The 21023-nt window shown below is 47.1% G+C and overlaps 2 protein-coding genes across 7 annotated transcripts in view; both read left to right on the plus strand.

The window, feature by feature from the left end:
- LOC126544847 (N-acetylgalactosamine-6-sulfatase-like) overlaps positions 1-11020 on the plus strand; it is a 51452-nt gene extending 40432 nt beyond the window's left edge. Inside the window, exons 10-14 of the mRNA XM_050192360.3 lie at positions 1404-1546; positions 6075-6177; positions 6692-6813; positions 10664-10781; positions 10868-11020. Coding sequence (XP_050048317.1) covers positions 1404-1546; positions 6075-6177; positions 6692-6813; positions 10664-10781; positions 10868-10954 — 573 coding nt within the window. The 3' untranslated portion in view covers positions 10955-11020. The remainder of the gene's footprint in view (positions 1-1403; positions 1547-6074; positions 6178-6691; positions 6814-10663; positions 10782-10867) is intronic.
- A 4175-nt stretch (positions 11021-15195) lies between these two features.
- Positions 15196-21023, plus strand: part of LOC126544873 (N-acetylgalactosamine-6-sulfatase-like) — a 46416-nt gene continuing 40588 nt past the window's right edge. Inside the window, exons 1-4 of one of the 6 annotated variants that reach the window (XM_055062131.2) lie at positions 15196-15442; positions 17711-17834; positions 19878-19952; positions 20023-20125. In XM_055062131.2, coding sequence (XP_054918106.1) covers positions 15338-15442; positions 17711-17834; positions 19878-19952; positions 20023-20125 — 407 coding nt within the window. In that variant the 5' untranslated portion in view covers positions 15196-15337. Of the gene's footprint in view, positions 15443-17710; positions 17842-19877; positions 19953-20022; positions 20126-21023 lie in introns of those variants that run through there. The other 5 variants (XM_055062130.2, XM_055062132.2, XM_055062133.2 and 2 more) reach the window with 5 other exon arrangements.

Below are 21023 nucleotides of genomic sequence, written 5' to 3' on the forward strand. Positions count from 1 at the left end.
GTACCCTTAATACTCATCATGATAATCATGACGAGGGCATGACTTGTGTTGTTAACTTGTGAGCTTTATGCCCGAATGCGAGGGAGTCGTGTACGCTCTGTTTAAGACTATACTCGGACTATGACCTTCTCCAGTTATTGAAGGATAGACAGAGTCCTGTACTGTTTGCTTATTTTTCATGCTTCACGTGTGCATCAGTGTTCTTGTTAATTTATTTTATTTCAAATAATTTTGATTGCTTATAGTGCCGTGGCCCATATTTTTTAAATTTTATTGTACCCTCAAGACCGAAGTATTACAGAGGGGAGTGGGTAAAAAACATACACAAGTAAATAGCAAAGCAGCAAGAAATGGTTAGTTATTACAGCAAAATTGATTAGTTAATTTTATCCGGGAGTGATGATGTCTGATAAGGCCGAACGAAACTTTGAGTTGTCCTTGATTACGACAACTGTGCCGTTAAGGTGGTTCCATTCCTGAGAGGTGCTAGGAATAAATGATTCGTTACAGGTTCTGGTGCGGCATTGAATGAAGTGAAATGGAATATATGGAATATATATTGAACAGAAGTGAAATGGAATATATAGGAGGAAGCAAACGTTATGTGAGCAAGGATAATAACAAATTAGCTAATTCTAAAGCTTAGCCAATTATACACAGTCAGTTGTGTAGGTAATCGTTCTTGCAAAGCCAACCGTTCTTTGAATTGGTTCACTTCGCTCTCTAGAGACGGCAAATTGTTGCGTTTTTGTGATTTAATAAGTATAGGTGAAAAAGCATCTTTGGTTAGCAGCGCGACGACCGACGTGTACAGGAAGTGAGAGAAGGAACAGAAATGAGCCCTTCTATCACTCTTACCTCGGTCTTCGCGCTGCCAATCAAAGATGCAACATTACCAACATGCCTGTTCTTCCGCCCTGGTGAAAAAGCCGTACATATCTCGTTGTTTAGAATAGTGTCACTTGTTTGTTTCTTTTCATGGACGCCCAAGTGACTGGCGTCGGTTGTACGGCTCGAGCAGAAGGGATTTCCTGGACTCTGTCAAATTCAGCCATGTTTGCGTTTTCATAGCCAACCAGAGGAAACGTAGCCACCCTTTTGAGCCAAACGGAGCGGAGAAGGTAACGAATTGGACAGTACTGTAAGACTTGGTGGAACCGAGGACATGATCTGGGAGGTCCAGAACAGCAACCCTCAGGACACTGCAAGCGTCAGTCACAGCTCCTTCTAACCAGCGCCAGTTGCCTCGCTGGACTACTATGTACGCGCTCTCGAAAGCTCGATGAAAGTGGCAGGGCCAACTCTGTAACCTGTTTGTAAGAGTCCAGAGAGTACATTTTTTTCTACTATGCCATTACAAGCACACATAACGCGCGCCCAGAAGCTTGTGGGTCCCGTTGCAGGTGAGCCGGCGGCCGGCCTCCAACATGGACGTGCTCCCCACCATCGCCGAGCTGGCCGGCGCCGCACTCCCGCCGGGCCTCGTGCTGGACGGGCAGAGTCTGCTGGGCCGCGTGCTCGGCCGCGACGAGCCGCCGAGCGAGAGGTGAACGCCCCGCGCGGACGTTGGCGGCTCCCCGTGTGCCCGGGCCTGGCGCCGTGCCCGGGCCGCCAGGGATTTTGTTACTCTACGTCGCGTCGCTCCTTTGCGAAGTGGGCCCAAAAAAACGTCCGGCGGGCCGCGAATAAGCCCGTCTTGGCACACACGTGACTTCGCGGGCAGAAGTGCGCTTTAAATGCAGGCTCAACACTCTCGTAGCTCGAGGAAGCCTGTTACTCGAGCCCGAATATATTGGCACTTCGATCGTAAATATTTCGTTAAATGTAACCCTACCAAAAAAGAAAAAGAAAGCGATGTGGGCACGACAATACAGATTCAATAACGCACTTAACATCCCACGGCAGTGTTAGATTATGATTTGATCGACTAATTATTTGATTACTTTCCGTACGACATAAGTAATGAGCCCGATCAGAATTATGTCCATTTGGATGCGCATTACAAGAGTGTGGATGTCCGTAGGAAGTGCTGAATGTATGCTTGGGATATGCAAAACAATTTGTCCATGGCACTGTGCTAGTCGTTCTGCACGTAGCAAATGGCCGAACAACGTTATGTGAAGGCAGGCACGTAACAAAAATACCATGAACATCAGCCGTATTTATGACGCCAACGGCATATATTGTACATTTCCGGCGGTCGCTTGTGTGATGGATGAAATTTCTCGTGTGTTTGACGTCAGTATATTGGGCGAAAAGCCAACAAATGACGCCACGTGGAAAGGTCAATTCATTCTTGATGTTTAACATATTTGGGCGCAAATAATGTGCATCGGGATATTCCTTTACTTTTTTTTTTCCATGCTCAGACGCCTGTAGCGATGAAGCAAAGTTTTAATCATTATTGTCGGAAAATACGCAAGGAATGATTAAAGACGCAAGCAACAGACGTGATGACGTTCAGTCATAATTCGAACCACATTTGCCTCGTCTGCAAACTAAAACTCCGAGCCTCTGGAGCGAGCTTTTTCATTGTGTGTGCGGCAAAATAAATTCAGGTAGAGAAAATAACACAACATAGTCGCAGCGAGAACGCTTACGTACATCAGTCAGTATGTGAAGCGGGAGGGTCAGCGCATATACTACCGTATAGCCGCGAAAGCCTATGCGCTGTACGATGCTGCTTCCTCCCCTCAGTTACATTACGGCTTTTTGGTTTGCACTACTGGCACTAAGAGGTCATCGAACAAATTGGTCGCATTACAAAAAACGTGTCGCGTTCAATTGCGCGTCTACCATACATTGTGCACACATCCAACACATTTGTTAAACTTTAAGCTATAAAAACGGACATTCTTGATGTGTGCCACCTGTTAACAGCATTTATATCCGACACATTTCAATATAGTCGCCACATACGCACTTAAACAAATTTAACGATTGATCCCATCTCTCGCATAACGGAACATTTAGAAGATTAATTTATTCCAGGGCCACGCAAAGTTCTGTTGTGGGCCGTCGCTTGGAGATACTCAGATTGTTCTTTTCATTCCACATAATTAGATAATTAGTCTTAATTAATTAATCAACTTCTCCAATCTTATAATTAGATGAAAACTGTCGATAAGAAAATTGTACAGCGAAATGAAAGACTCCCGATACAGCTTTCTGTTGCTCAATACGTGCTACATGAAAGTCTTTTTCCGAGCATGAAAGAAGCCCGCGAACGCACGCAAAATGCCTCGAGCGGCCAGTCGTGCGGCTATTTTGCGTGCATTCACTGCCTTCTTTCACGCTCGAAAAAACACTTTCATGTAGCACATATTGAGCAACAGAAAGCTGTATCGGGAGTCTTTCATTTCGCTGTACAATTTTCTCATCGACAGTTTTCATCTAATTATAAGATTGGAGAAGCCGATTAATTAATTAAGACTATTTATCTAATTAGGTGGAATGAAAAGAATAATCTGAGTATCTCCAAGCGACGGCAAACAACAGTACTTTGGTTCTGTCCAGCTGCGTGGCATTCGAATAATTTTAAACTCTGGCTAAAGTTAGCTGGGACCCCCGGCTGTATGCTGATGTGGTGAAATAAACAGCATGAAAAACATTGAGGCTTCATTTGGGTATCCCACGGACGGAGTGTTTTGGAAATATGTAGGTAAAGCACTAAACAGACAAGGACATGGAAGGAAGGAAGGAAGGAAGGAAGGAAGGAAGGAAGGAAGGAAGGAAGGAAGGAAGGAGGCGCATACAAGTCAAGTTTTCTCAGTGGGGTCAGTATGAAAGACATACCGGGTGTTCTATTTTAACGTTAACAGAATTTTAAAAAATTGCCTGTGGAACTTGGCACAAATCTATTTATTGAGCTGGAACGCTCGAAGGCATATTGACTTTCAGCGTAGATTACTTGCGCTGGAAATCAATACGCATTATTTACTAATTAATAAATGTTCACTAATCAACTTTTAAGCTAATACTTTAGCGCGCACAATGTAATACACGTATTGAAGCCAGTGATTACGCAAGGCGCATTCACATAGAACGAATTTCGAAACTAGCACCAGTTTTGAGTTAAGTGCAGTCAAATTTGCCGCAAAAGAGCAGTGTTGTTCCACTTACTTGCTTAGTGGCTATGGTGCTGGGCTACTAAGAATGAGGTCGCGGGATCGAATCCCGGCCACGGCGGCCGCATTTCGATGGGGGGAAATGCGAAAACAGCCGTGTACTTAGATTTAGGTGCACGTTAAAGAAGCCCCAAGTGGTCCAAATTTCCGGAGTCCCCCACTACGGCGTGCCTCATAATCAGAAAGTGGTTCTGGCACGCAAAACCTCATAATTTAACTTTTGTTGTTCCATTTAGCTTTCTTTTTTAACAAAACGCCTTTTTATGAATATAGAAGCTCGAAAGTTACTGGAACACCAATGCATTCCGTCGGAAACTTTGAGGACGCATATCTCGAAACTTGCGTCATCTTCAGAATTCGTTTCAATAGGATATGCCTTTAAATGTTACCTGCTACAATTAGTAAAGAATAGTATGTGACGCAAAGAAATTAGTTTAAAAGTTAATTGACAAAGCTTCTTTGATTAGTCAGACATTCACTTTTCTCCCGTAAATAATGTCTCTGAGAGTAATCTAGCTCAAGAATTAGAATTGTGCTACTTGTCACGGGTGACCTGTAAAAATCATGTTACCCATAAAATAGAACACCCCGTGTAATAAAGGTGGGCATGGGTAGTCGCTGTTTCGTAACTGCCGCTCTCATACTAGTACCTGAAGTGTCTCGTGGTCAAAGAGAGTATTAGAGGAGGAACGCGGGTGGAAAAAAGAAAGAAAAAAAATCAGCAAAGAAGAGAAGGGAAGGAGAGCCTGCAGTGGTAGGTCCTTCAAAGTATAGAACTGTCGGCGATTCTCCCTAGTTAAAATTATTCTGTGCGGGTAATTCAAGTTCGACACAAGGGATTTAATTTTTTTTGCGTAAATTTATTGGCGCATTTGATGACTTTTGAACGCGCTCGAATTGAAGGGCAGGATAAGCTAATCCTTGCCGGTGCTACGGATGTCAACTCTACTTAGTCATGAAAGGGCGTGAGCGAGGAGCTCTAAAGCTAAAATGAAATTAAAACCAAATGATTTGTGGCTCGAAATTCCCTTGCGAGAAAATATGCGGGAGAATTAAAAGAAGGCAACGGTTATCATTGTGCCGCAAGGATTCGCGTTTACGACCATCAGATTGGCTGTCCAGGATTCTACATCTCAGCCGCACTGCCGACGCTACACCAGTTATGGTACTGATCCTGGAGAGCGTGATCGCGCCAGCAGCTGTCATGATTGGATAACGCCCGCTCAACATCTGTACATACTGGATAGAACTGGCGTGTTATTCTTCGTGTTCTAGCACGTCGCCTTCCCTGTTGAGGAGGCGATCCTCAATTAAGTTTTCATCTTCTGCCTGTGATGACTGACTCAGCGCGTCTGCTCCGTCTTCATACAGCCCTCGGCTTGTTTTGCTGGGTGGCACCGACGTCGTCTTGTTTGCTTCAAAAAAAAAAAAAGAAATATAGCGGAAGTGCCTGTTAATGGGGGTAGGCAAAATGTAAACTTGAGAAAAAGCCGAACGAATCCAGCGGTACGAAGCTAAAGGGTTGTTTTAGTAGAGACCAGTGACTAAGTCTGGATAGGTACAGAAGAGGAAGAAAAAGCCGAGTCTTTCCACTGATCACCACCGGGAATCTAAACGAATGCCCTGCTAAATTCAGTTTCTTTTGTACTTTTAAATTAACTATTACTCATTCCATATGACTTTCCTGATTTTATTTTAACAGGTAATTCTACGCCATTCAATGCTAATTGCATAGATATTTGGAAATTTATGCTCCATATTAATTTGGAATAATCCACCCATTTCTTGGCCAATCCCCAGTCGTGGGTAGGAGCCACACGTGTGACAGGCCACAACAACAACAACAACAACAACAACAACAACAACAACCGGGAGGTGCAACTTCCACAAGCGAATAGGATTCGCACCTCTTCCCGAAATGAGATTGCACCCGCAATGTGTGCGCAGGCCCATCTTCTACTACCGTGGCAACGAGCTGATGGCGATTCGGAGCGGCCTGTACAAGGCGCACTTTTGGTGCTGGACAGAATTCCGGGAGGATTTTCAGCGGGTAGGTTCTATTCTGGCAGTGGCGATTTACTCCCGATGCCATGTTTTCCGCGAGTTGGCACCCGGCATAACCGGTTTTACCGAGCTCTGCTTTTACAATTACGCTGATTCCTTATTTGTCTCGTCGATGCACAGCATTAGTAGTACGATTGCGCACAAATGTCTGGCTCCTCGTGCACGAGGGCACAGACATTTCAGTCAACGTGAAATGACTAAAATGCAATCTTACCTTTTACAATCTGGAAGTGTTTCATTCAACCTGAATTACGGTTTCCTATACTTGGCGCCACAGTGCGTATTTGTACACAAAACAATCGTTGACCCGTTGAACACATTTGAACCTTTAAATGCACCGTCCAGATTGCAAGTGTGTGGCTGTATTATATATTTATATATTTATTTATATATATATATATATATATATATATATATATATATATATATATATATATATATATATATATGTATATATGTATATATATATATATAGCGCCTACAATATGTCGGCATTTCAGGGCCTCGACTTTTGCCCGGGACAGAGTGTGGACGGCGTGACGAGCCACGAGCAAATGAACTACACGCAGCAGCCGGTGCTCTTCCACCTAGGCTTGGACCCGGGAGAGAAGTTCCCCATACCGTACGTGCACAACTGCGGGTCGGGGGCAGTGGGCGCTTAGTCTTAAGTTTCACAGAGGAGACAACGCTAAGTCGAGATACTCGTGCCACTGGTTGGGTATTCCCGCGGCCGCAGAGGTCGCATTCAAGTGGGGGCGAACTGTGTTCAGACATTTCGGCGCACCACGGTGACCGTTTCAGCTTGTCGGTATGCCATTATTGGCGGCGAGGAGTTACGGAGTCGCCATCTATCGGAAGCGCCTCGCTGGCGTAGTATGGGGGATCACGCGGCGCGCTCCTCATAGGTTTTGCTGTCAGCGCTCACTGAAAACACCACGCACGAGCTCTCCCGGACATTTCTGTAAGTACTTTCGAAACGAGAGAAGTTTTTTTTACTGTCTAAACAATAATCTTGGACAAACTGAAAGCACGGAATCCTTTACAGAGGCTATCTTTTTACCGAATACATACAGTGAACGCCACTGCGCGCGGTCGCCGCGATGGAGTCTCCCGAATCGGCTTCTTGCGTGAAAGCTAGGTAAACGCTGAGAGCAAACTATGTGAAATATGTTCTTGTAGTGTTTGTATAACTAAATAGAGTGTCATAGAATGAAGCCTCAATGCAGCGATCGCACAGATTCGCAGCGACCGACTGCGCGTTTGCATGCTTGTCGGCGCACTGTTTCGCTTTCGCCGCGTGCGCGTTTTCGCACCGTGCCATGAGCTTTAGGCCGCACAATATGAGCATTTGACAGTATACAAGCAACCATTGTTGCGTGGGCGCTATCAGAGCTGTTCAAAAATAATTTCATTGTAGAGACTTCGACGCCTACGGGGACTGTGATGTGCCGTCGCGACGATTCAACCTTTTTCTTTTTCTAAATTCTTGGACGTTTCAATATTATTTCTCGAGTTGCGTCGCACTGTATGTTTATCGGTTTTCTCAGCGTGCGATTCCCGCTGCTTCTTTTTTGTAATCCAGTGCATTAATTCATAACACGAAAAAACATGACCATATGCCATGCCTTTTTTTAATGTGCGTCTTACCGCTCCCTTTCCATTCCAGTGAACTTGCCAGTATCTATAGAATCGACAAGTTCATAGACCAAACCGTCATGACATTAGTCGGGCAGTGGACTCGGGCGAGCGTCTCAGTGCGCGTTTTCCGAACATCGCAGACCCGGCGCCGTAGCAGAAATCTTCCTCGCGTCTGTGCTTCCTGCATACCCGAGTTGTAGCCGATGACTGTTTGCCGGTTTTATGTTTCGCGAGCCAAGCTTCACGCAACTTCTTGTCCTGCGGCTACGTGTGAATAAGGCTGACAGCGGGCTCCTTTGCGTACGTCCTGCACTGCGGCACCGAGCAGTAGTCTACCATGTTGCGCGCCTTCAAAGGCAGCCACTACCTATTGTAGTGCTTTCAAGCGTTGTAAAGGAGACACTCGAAGCGGGAAAATTTCACCACTAAATGATGACCGCAGCGTACGAGGGAATTTAAACTCTCGTTTTCAGCTCGCTTCGGAGCTCCCGAAGCAGCCGACGCCGCCGCTATGTCCACGTGATCCCTAATAGGACGTCACGCCGATGGTGGCGCCAGCTTTTCCAGTAGTGGAGCTCGAGGCCAATACTCAGAAGATGTTCGTAGCGCATGGGAAAGCTACTTTTTCTTCGTCTCTATGTGCTACTTGCGCTGCAAACATCTTAGTTCGGTGCACATTAAGGAAGAGTCACCACTTTGGCGCTTTTCACCGTGCACGCTCAGAATGGGGAACGTACGCTTAGAATGAGAGCGTGTTATACTGATTCAGCATTAGAAATACTAGTACGAGGGTGTGCGACATGTGTCGCAAGAAGCGCTGTCGGCCGTTGCAATAGGACTTGAACATAGGTATTCGAGGATACCAAGTCTTGCGGCCTACTATACACAAGTGTCCGAGTGCTTAACACAACGGTAAGTCAGGTTTCATTGATAGAGACAAAGAAAATATCTACAGAGAGAGAGAGAGAAGGGAAGACAGAAAGGCAGGGAGGTTAACTAGACTGAGTCCAGTTTGCTACCCTACACGTGGGGAGGGGAATGGGGAGTGAAAGAGGGAGAGAGAGAACTTAGGTATAGGATGTCTACAGTCTGGCACTCAAGTCTGTTTCCCTCAGGTAGCGAAAAAGCGCTCGAACTGCTTTCTGGGCCAATGAACTATGATGCCAGGCCCCCAAGATTATCTACAGACCGTCTTTATGGTAACCGCCTGGTCATCAAAACAATCTGCGTTGGACTGTTGCGAGCATGCGGGAGCATTCTCAAAAGCGCTATGCTGCAAGGGACCAGCCTTCTGCAGCTGTTCGCAGCATCCCATAAAGCAAGTGTCCTGGCGGTGGAAAAGTCATTTAGCGTTCGCACTTATTGTTCCTTTAAAACAGGGATGAATGACTGCCACTGATGAGCGGGTCAATTTCAGATCGATTCGCACATTTTTTGAAGGTGTGCACCACGCCGTGGCTCGAGTAATGTTGCTTTTGTTGAGCAGTGCACGCGGCGATTTGCCTCGTTTCGAATCGGCGCACACTCGCAGAACGCTGGAATCAGCAGTCTTCCCCCCCCCCCTCCCCCACTTCCGTCGCCCCCGCGGTCTCCCGCAGTCTGCCGGGCCTGGCCGCAGCCACGGAACGCGACGGCGATCGATTGGCTTCTTGTCGGCCACACGGAGGTGGTGCGCGGCGTCCACCCGGCCACTGCGATTGGGCGCCGGAGATCTCCCTCTTTGTCACCTCGTTCACAGGAGAATCTTTCGTGCGCACATTTGCGCCAAGATGCGCGCAACAGCGTGCACGAGGATTAAACTCCCCGCGGGCACGTTGTCTCGAGTCGCCGCAGGCATATCCGAAAAGAAGAGGAAAGGCGAGGTGTGGCGGACGTCGCATGCGCTGAATCTGGCCCGCTGTATCACCGCCTGTGTAGACAACGCGCGGCATGTTTGCCTCTCAGCCATGACGTTGCACAGGTGGTTCGGCGTTCCCATGGCCGAGCAGGACGCGACGAAAGCACGAACGCCGGGCTGGGCGCCGCTGCTCGTTTGTCGCCATTTCCGTCTGATTTCTGGGCTGTCGGTCGACTTGCCGGACGCGCCACGCCTGACTGCAAATGCCTCGTGTCGTCTTGAGGTATCTTCGACTGGTCGATTAAGAAAGTTCCGGCAGCTCGATCTTCAGATGTGCGAGGCAATAGTAAAGCTTTGTTAAGAGGCTGAGCGGGACCCAAACCAAAACTAAGTGTAATGATTATCGCTACCGGAACGCGCGTATTTTGTCAATAGCGCTCGTATATATACTGCTTTCGCGACTGCGTAGCTTGGCCGGGGCGCTATGAATCTGTCCAAGATGTCCTAAGTATAGTGTTAGTCTACCCTGACGATAACATGGAGGAAGAACGATGATAATTTTGAAGCCTAGTCATTATAAAATATATATATATATATGAAGGAAAGGCTCATGTGATATAGACCACCGCCACGCGCTAGGCAAGCGGCAATTTCTAGCCGCCAAGCTCGCGATTGGGAGAGCAAAGCGGAGAGCGGCTGAAGTACGCAGATCGCGACGGGGGCGTCCATAAAAGGTATACCAAGAACCAAACAAAGGTTCGGCAACCTTTGAGAGCCTTGAGAAGACGGGAGGCGTCAGAGGGTGTTGACTTGCCGAGGCTAGTTGCCAGGCGTCATGCTCCTTCCTAGACGTTTTCCTTCCTCCATGGACGAGAGAGACAAATAAAAGAAAGAGCCATGGCGCCAGCCATAATTATTGCGCAGTCATCCCCAACGACGTGTGTACTGGCGGCCGCGACGCGCATGTTTCAGGGGCGCTTTTCTCCTTTCTTTCTAGCCCCCACTCGTCAGAGTACAGCGAGGAAATCGGGCCTATACTTGCGATCTATCACAAGCACAGGCGCAGCTTGGTCCCGGGCAAGCCGCAGCTGGACTGGTGCGACGATGCTGCCATGGTAGGTGCGTGCTCGGCTCCCGAGCTCGCGTGTAGCCCTCTACCCGCCCATCACCGTCTGCTCCTTCCCGCGTTTTCTCTCTGCAGCAGTGGGCTCCTCCTGGCTGCGAGAAGATCGACCGGTGCCTGCCAGTGCCACCGTCGAGACCGTATCGCTGCTCGTGGCTGTACTGACTATGTGCTCTCCCGTGGGGAGGTGTCCGGAGTGTCGAATAAAAAGAAAGCGGCAAAGGACGGCTACATCTCTCTCTCTCTCTCTCTCTCTCTTAACTGGTTGTTTGTTTTAACCTGAGCGTGAACGAACATTTTCTTGGACAGGACAAAGCACACACCACACAGAGCCGGAATAAGCGTTCTCTCTGGTGTGTGTTTGGTCCAGTTCTGTTCCTATGCATAACAGGTACGTTTTTCCTAGGAATTGTATAACCAACTGGCCCCAATTGCTGCTCTACTTTCAATGAACACGGCTCGAGGTTAGTGGTCGAACAGAAGAAAAATGCAACTACCATATACAGCATTGTCTCTGAGATTGTATATATTTAGCTGTTAAATGACAACACACACACACACACACACACACACACACACACACACACACACACACACACACACACACACACACACACACACACACACACACACACACACACACACACACACACACACACACACACACACACACACACACACACACACACACACACACACACACACACACACACACACACACACACACACACACACACACACACACACACACACACACACACACACACACACACACACACACACACACACACACACACACACACACACACACACACACACACACACACACACACACACACACACACACACACACACACACACACACACACACACACACACACACACACACACACACACACACACACACACACACACACACACACACACACACACACACACACACACACACACACACACACACACACACACACACACACACACACACACACACACACACACACACACACACACACACACACACACACACACACACACACACACACACACACACACACACACACACACACACACACACACACACACACACACACACACACACACACACACACACACACACACACACACACACACACACACACACACACACACACACACACACACACACACACACACACACACACACACACACACACACACACACACACACACACACACACACACACACACACACACACACACACACACACACACACACACACACACACACACACACACACACACACACACACACACACACACACACACACACACACACACACACACACACACACACACACACACACACACACACACACACACACACACACACACACACACACACACACACACACACACACACACACACACACACACACACACACACACACACACACACACACACACACACACACACACACACACACACACACACACACACACACACACACACACACACACACACACACACACACACACACACACACACACACACACACACACACACACACACACACACACACACACACACACACACACACACACACACACACACACACACACACACACACACACACACACACACACACACACACACACACACACACACACACACACACACACACACACACACACACACACACACACACACACACACACACACACACACACACACACACACACACACACACACGCACACGAGAGAGAGAGAGAGAGAAAGAGAGAGAGAGAGAGAAATGTATCACTACATAGTTTTCTACTGTTATTTCTTTTCAGTATACGCAGTATTCAACAATATATTAATATGAGAAAATTGAGCGAGAGAAAACATATCAGATGACGACTAGGTTAGCTTACTTCTTTTGCCTGCCGTCGACGTTCTTCGTTGTTTAATACTAATTCGCTTATTTAATTATGGTAGGGTATGAGAATATTTGAAATTTTGAATACGAATAATCTTGGCTATTTGATTCGCATTCGATTCGATCATTCACTACTCGAAATTGTCGAATATTCGCTTCTGTTCGAACAACACGGATAAGAGTGCTTAATGTAGCCTCAGGGAAAAAGGACCGATTCAAGTGGACTGCTCCTAACGCTTCTTCTGCAGGAGGGCCAGTGTTGTGCCACACTGGCACCAGATCATGAGCTAACACCCCAGGCAGGTAACTTCGGCTGAGTGATTTCCGGCAATTCAATTAGAATATCTGACCTTTCGGCAGGTACGTATTTGTTATCTCGAGTGAGGCAGATTAAGTTATTATTTCCTGGGTAAAGGGACACCAAAGGCAAAATAATTTGAGCTCTATTATTAGACCACCCTTCTACAAACAGGAAAGGTCACTCTTACGGCTATAAGAGGCTTAGCGAGCCAGAAAAGGCGGCAAACTTCGACTAGAACTCATCCACGATGACTATCCAAGCATGCGAATTCCTGAAACGCGTCATCTATGAGGCGTGCAATGCAGCCGGGCACCTCTCTCGCGGTTCTCTTCGGGCACGATGCGCCTCCTGCCGACGCCGCCGGGAAGCCTGTGCATACGCCGTGGCCCAAGATCGCTTCTCGGCCTATCGGTTAACATCATCCGCAGTGAGGCGAGTTGGCGTCAGGGAAGCTCACTGAACAGCGGCACGCGCGCAGTGGCACATACCCACGCGAGCGGCCCACACTTTTGGACTGCACTATACCTTCGGAATCGGCCCACATTTTGGGCGGGGATAGGCAGACAGTCAGGTAGCCGCGAAGAAATCAGCTCTGGAAATGCCAAGAATGCTATTCTCATTAAAAACGAAAGATGAGTGGCGACACCGTCTTGAAGTTCCCGCACCAGCTCGCCGTGACGTCACTGATTTTGACAGTGTCTGCGCACGCTAGCTAGTTCATCTTTTTATCGGTAAAGATGGACTGCAGTGTACTCTAAAAGGAGCCGAAGAGTGAAGAGTTTCCAGAACGTTTACTGAGCCATAACGACCGTATAGGAAAAAAAAAATAGTTTGAAATTTATGGCGTGACACTTTTCTTTTTATCACAATCTTTATTTACTCGTAAATAAAGACAAGCCTAGGGTATTTATTCAGAAGGAGGTCCCCTAGCACGTGGCTGAAAGGGGGCTTCCAATCCACTTACATACTGATGCCGGGGTTCAGGCGCGAAATTTCGAATACGAAATTTCCAACAGCCCTGACTGTTCGATTCGTATTAGATTCGAGCATTGACTTCTCGAAATTGTTGAATATTCGTTTTCATTTGAATATCAGGGAAAAGTGCACTTATTGAAGCCTCGGTGGAGGAGGACCAATGTCGGCTGAACGGACGTCCTCTTGGGAACGGCATTACGTGCATGTATCAAAAAGTCTAAATATATCTTTTTAACCAAACGGGCGACGTGGAAACTTTATATTTCACTTTGTTTAGAAATTCGAAAATATTTTTTATTCCATTCGATGTTAGAAGATCGTACTTTCTCCAATATTCGTATTCAGTTAATAAATTTGAGCATTCGAACACCCTTAATTAATGGCGATAGGCACTTATTTACTTACTTGTTTGTAAGTTTGTTTGCCTGCGTGTTTCACGTTTGCTTGTTTACCCGCCACTTCAGTCAGCGTATGAGACGGCACAAGTTTCTGTTTCTCTCACAAAGCTGTAGCGAGAGGATACCAGTAGTTCCAGAAACGGGATTCATGTGCTGATTGCGCTGAAAAAAAAAAAAAAAAACGCAGTGGTAGCCTACGGTAGAAAATCCGCCGCGTACGCAGTAGGTACTGAGTTCAAATCCCGGTGCCGCCGGAATCTCACCGTTTCTTTTTTAATGAGTAGAGATGCCTCCTGGCCTGGTGCACTTATATCGCCGTGTGTCTGCTTCCTTACCCGCAATCTCTCCCGGGTGGATAAAGTTTGTCTTCGGAGGCTTCGGGCCGGGGTGGCCCGACACCTGCTGTCGCCTGCGCCTGAAGATCTGCAAGTGACAACCGTGCAACTTGTCCAAATTGAGCCCGGTATACCTGTGTCTGCGGCGGACATTCGCTACCTTTTGTGGCTGTGCCCTGGTACTAAGGGCACAAGATGCCCAGGGAGGCTGAACTAAAGCCGAATGTTCCAGAATACTTTACCCGTTGGATAACGGACAATAAAATGCGCTAACTCACTGATGCAGCACCTGCATCATAAAAGGCTGCAGGCGTTTATTTGATGTTTTTTTTTTACTACATATGCCTTGCAGCAAATCCTCCCAATAAAAAGAAAGCCTACGTATAGCATGCCGACGTCCTTCTGTCGCAGGTGAAATGAGCGTGGCTAGAAACCCTTACGCGCACGCCAACAGCAGAGATTGCTAATCAGACTCGCGAGCTGCGAGATAGGACCGATCGGCGGACTCCTCCAAGGCACTCGAGTCTCGCGAGCAGAAGTCAATCGACCGAGGGCCGTGCGGGCTCCCGACGACGTGTTGGCGACGGACAGCGGACATTTGAATGCAACGCGCTGCTTGATTAAGCACAACAGCGAGCGCGATGTTGGCACATTGTGTGGTTTGTGCAACGCTGTTTGCGGCAACTGCTTTCTCCCATGTGGACGCTGCTGCGAGGCCCAACTTCATTATAATGCTCATGGATGACGTGAGTCAGTTTCGTAATAAATCTATCGTTATCGGCCTCCAATATATGATAGATACGGCGAGTTGCATTGCGTACTCGCTCGAGGGAAGTCATGCGTGTTGTTCAGCGCGCACTTTGCAGTGGCCAAAGCTATATAATTGCCCCAGAGGGGTGTTTGTTGCATTTTAACGTGTCTTGCGCAATATATTTGAGAGTTACGGAACAAGACCCTGCGCTGGCCGAGCTGTAACAGATTCGGCCCATTCTGGAATAAGAAAAAACAACAACGGAAAAACGGGGATTAGTAATTTGGACAGAAATGAGATTACGTATAAAACAGATTAATTGAGAGACACACTCATACATAGTATGTATGTATGTATGTTACGAGTATGTCATACAGACATACTCCGTAACCACAACGGGGGAAAACTGAGACGAGTCACCGTATGCGTGAGTTACTTCTCATTATGATGGATGTCAGTGGTGCGCGCTGCTTGTGCTGCGCTATACACGCGTCTCCAGGGTTATATGAGCACGCGATTAAAAAAAAAAAAAGATAATGAGTTTTACGGTGACTTGGTATACGTGCTTAAGATAAAATCCGTGGGCCTTTAACGCGTCTTACAGTTGGGTTTACGGCAGATGCGCGCAGTAGCCTAAACGTTCTAAATAGGGGAGTTCGAAAAGCGAAATTTTTTTAATCGAATCGAATGGGCGAATCCTAGACAGAAAGGACCTTCGAGTATCGTATCGAATACCGAATATTTCCACTTTCTAGGCAAAATGAAATACTATAAAGGCTTGGTGCGTGGGTCTGTTCAGCAACAAAAGGCTTATTTGCGTTGTTGATACATATAATGCCGTTTATAACTGAATGTCAGCTCAACTGAGAAGCTTGTAAATGAGATAGAAACGAAAACTGTTATCGTATCCAGGGTCATGATGACAATGATAGTAATAAAACAAAAACTTCGTGTAACGTCATGAGATGCAGGCAGTAAAGTGTAGTGCTTGTTGAAGAAGCTAAACGCAATCGATACTATGTAGCACCGCACCGCTCACGTAACAACGACGTCTGGTATGTGCCAACCTTTCGTACTAATTACGGTGTGTCAAATGCTCCGACATATAATTCCAACTCTTCTTAATCGGCGCAATGAGCACTGAGGACCTAACGATATGGTTTTTTTTTTTTTTACAGCAAGTTCGCGCCTCCTTTCTCCCTTTTGTTCGCGCCTCCTTTCTCCCTTTTTCTTTTCTTATTAATTATTCTTTGTTTTGCATTCTTCAGTGTTCCTGAGCGTTTCGTATTAATTCTGCCGCCTTCACTTATTTGTTATTGCAAGAGGATGTTCTCTAATTTTTTATTGAGTATGATGTTTACCTATGCACTGTAGTCTTTTTTTTTTTTATTGTTCTGTCCGTGTTCTGTTGCTGCCGGTCTTTATGTACGGGGGTGCGCCCCTCTGTCAAGCCAGTCATAGGCTTTTTGGGTGCACCCCTAACATCCCTGATGTTGAAATAAAGGTATTTGTATTTGTTTTAAAGGAATGCAAATGTCGTGAGATTGACTAAATAAATTGCTTTGCCTAAATCAAAAAAACGGGCTGCCTATAGGCGAGCCATGCTTATTAAATGACTGTAAAGTATTGTGCATGAGTGATCTCCCTCGCGTACTTGCTCAGTAACTGCATGGACGAATAGCGGTCCTCCTGCAGCATGAGCATTCGGAAGCATCAGTATTACTCCCTGCGGACTGCAATAACTGTTGTTATGCCTTACAGTATTCGACCCGAACGAATATTCTACAACTTCTAATAGTGACTACTCGAATCGAATACGAATCAAATAGCACATGTTATTCGATTCGTATTCAAAATTTCGAATACTCTCCTGTATACCATAGCTATATATAGTTTCACAGGTTTGGTTCCGTAAGCACGGCCGCCTGACTTCAGTAACCCGTTGCTCGTACTCGTGCTCGTACTCCCTAGTGTGCTCGCAGCATCATGGGTTCAGGTGGACATGCACCACGTTCGCATCTGACACCATGAACCATGTGTCCACAACACTCACGGGAAATCACAGGCAGACTGCGCAGGTTTCTGCAAAAATGCGTCGGGATTCCCGCCCTGCATGAGCGGCGGGATGTATATTCGGCCCGCTTGTGGCCGCTCGACGAAGGCGCTTGTGGTGTTGTGTGACGTACATGATTCATTTCTCGTCTGGAGCAACTTGCGGCCAGACTAACCTCTCCAGCTTCCGCCATTATCTCTCTCCCCTTAGATGGGCTGGGGAGATCTCGGCATCCTAGGCAACCCGGCAAAAGAGACTCCCAACCTGGACAAGATGGCGACCGAAGGGGCGCTGCTGACTGACTTCTACACGGCCAATCCACTGTGCTCGCCCTGTCAGTGGTATACACTGTCGTCATAAGTAACGCACGTCACTTTTATTTATGTGTTTTAAATTGTGGAATGTTTTATTAGTACCCTGGAAACAACGCTGCGGCACGAAAGCGGAAAAAAAAAAGATAGACAGAAACCAGACCCATACAAATGAATGTGCAAGTTTTGAGTTCTTGTGAATAACGTAGCTTTCCTACAGGTACAATTCAAATAATAATAAGAACAGAATACATTGCTTTATTGCTGCTGTCACTGAAAATTGCAACAAAGGTAGAATAGTCTAATGTAAACTTCAGTACCCGCACCTAGATTGTAACGCTGGCACAGTGGCAGAATAATGACATCAAGATGTCAAGCCGAATGAATGCGTCACGTGACTATATCGACGACAAAGAACCACTATACCTAAAGCTAGCTATTGCCTCCACTGCGATAGTGGGGCGCATCTTTAGCGCCGCCGCACATTCTCTCGAAAGTGTCTTTGGCGTTAACCATCTGCGACGCAGAACAATTACGTATTTTGAGGCATTGATATATGCCCCAGCAGATAAAATTTCGAAAGGTTTTATCTCCCGAGTACGAGGCTTCAAAACACATATCCGGCATGCTGTGACGGCAGGAAGCGTACAACATGAAAGTATTTTTGTCCTTGGGTAGCATTATCTTTCTTAAGACTATCCTCAGATATCGTGTGTCAGGGAGGATAACAATTGCCCGGACGTTGAAAAGCCACGTGACACCGCTCATCGCACACACGACGTCACAAGTAACGTTATGGACACCGTGCTCGAGAAACAGCAAAGTCATAAAACGCAATAGTACATCGGAACATAAATGCTTGTATTTAGTGATATGGCTTGCACTATATGCGTAGGAATGATTACGCTACGTGCGGGCTTATTAATTCACGAAAAAAAAAAGGACGTGGTCCATGCCATGCCAGATCTTTTTATTCGTTCTTATTCCGACAAACTCGCAGCGCCTATATAGAGGCAAACGGGCGATTTTCCTACTCGTCTGAACGCGTTAGCAATGACGCTCGTCTGCCAGTGGGAACGCTTGAGCACACGACGTCGACACGTTAACGTCGCTTTTTAATGCGAAAGCATTATATTCCCCATTACGCGAAAATCCGGCGTTGTAGTCGGCGGCGTGACCGAATGAGGGTACCAAAAATGACCGACGGCAAAGAGTAACAAGACAAAAAAAATAATTAAAGTATGGGGTTTTACGTGCCAAAACCACTTTCTGATCATGAGGAACGCCGTAGTGGAGGATTCCGGAAATCTCGACCACCTGGGGTTCTTTAACGTGCACCTAACTCTAAGTATATATATACCACGGGTGTTTTCGCATTTCGCCCTCATCGAAATGCGGCCGCCGTGGCCGGGATTCGATCCCGCGATATCGTGAAAAAGACATAAACAAGTACTCGGACTGTGGTCAAATTTCTCAGGGAGGTTCCTGTAAACAAATTAAACTAATGGCTTTAAAACAATATTAGGCAAACTTCGGTCGGGGTGGTTATCGAACCCGTGCCTCCGGTGCGCAAGACGAGCACGCTTACCCTACGCCACGGCGCCTCCACCGTTCTGGTTGACTAAATGTGTGGCTATAGTGCATGCGTCATTGCGCACGCCGCGTCACAGCCACCTGGCTGAGTATAAACGTGTGGCTATAGTGTGTGCGTCGTTGGGCACGTGGCGGCGCAACCAATGGGTACGATGAGGCGCCACGTCATGATTGTACAAAATGAGTGTATAAAATAAAAAGCGTTGATGTGCAAGTGAACGCCGCTGAACGAGCCTTTGAATTATGAACTCCTCGCGGGCAAGTGAACGCGTTGTGACGTTTGGCGTGTTTTCATTTGGCGTTACCGAGGCGCAATTAAAACGCAGCCGAGCGCGGGAGCTTGCGCGGACAAGGCACGCGCAGACAAAAACAAACAAACGAAAAAATCCTCAGAAGGACTATGATGCTTTCACATTCCCACACGTAAGCAGTCTTAAGTGTGTCTGCCGATTTTTTTTTTTTTTCTCGTGCAGCCCGGGCGGCGCTGCTCACGGGCCGACTGCCCATCAGGAACGGCTTCTACACTACCAACAACCACTCAAGAAACGGTGCGGACATGCGACGAAGGTGAAACGCGCACGCATGCTGATGCGCGAATTCCCCCGTGCGCGTACGCAGGCTACACGCCCCAGGAAATCATGGGCGGCATCCAGGACAACGAAGTGCTTATCCCCGAGCTCTTGGCCGAGGCCGGCTACCGCAACAAGATCGTCGGCAAATGGTGCGAGTCCCTTGCGGAGGATGGCCGCGTGCGTTGCCGTATACGAAAGCAATAGCCGTGCACGCACGCACACATACATGCACACCCCGTGGTCGCGACCATGGTTCACGTGCCGCAGACAAGATTGCCGACGTTCCGAATAGTGGACCTATCTCCTACCGAAGCTTTTCGACAAAGAGGCTCACCTATATTAAGCAAGGACTCACGTGTACCGGTGAATGCTGCACAATGATGCACCATGCAGGCAAGGGTGCTCTAACGCACACGAATGATTCGAAAACTGTGTCTCACCACCTTCTGAGCTCATGCTCATCTGGGACGTTATTAACGAAAAAAAAAGTTATTGCGCTAAAACTGTTCGTACGAGCAGCTGCCAGCGAATCCTGATGCCGGACATATTAATAATGAAGGCCGAATGGTCAACAGCACTTACGAACGTAAAGCTTTGTGAATTCGGCCCCCTGCTTTGAAGGCGCCATGTTGTCAGTGCAGTCCTCGCCGCTTTCCCGTTGTGCTCGGGTTCAAAACAACACTGAGGGGATTGCCGAGAAAATTTGTTAACAAAACGTCGTCTCATGCACTGAAGCTCACAAGTAACTGGAACGCCAATGCCTTTCTCCGCAAAGTTCGGGCATTTATATCTCGAAACTGGTGTCGTCCTGAAAATTCGTTCCAAGTGGGTCCGCCTTGCGAAGTCCACTGCTAAAATTTGTAAATTGCAATAAGTGTCATAAGGTAATTAGCCATAAAATTAATTAGTGAATTCTTGTTAATTCGTTGATTTTACATTTCAATTTTTGCGCAAGTAGTGCCCGCCGCTTCGAGTAGACCGGCTCATAAACTAGAATTGAGCTATCTGCCACAGGCAACCTTCAAAAAATTTTGAAAGTGTTCGCTG

Source organism: Dermacentor andersoni, chromosome 1, assembly GCF_023375885.2.
Source record: "Dermacentor andersoni chromosome 1, qqDerAnde1_hic_scaffold, whole genome shotgun sequence".
NCBI lineage: Eukaryota > Metazoa > Arthropoda > Arachnida > Ixodida > Ixodidae > Dermacentor > Dermacentor andersoni.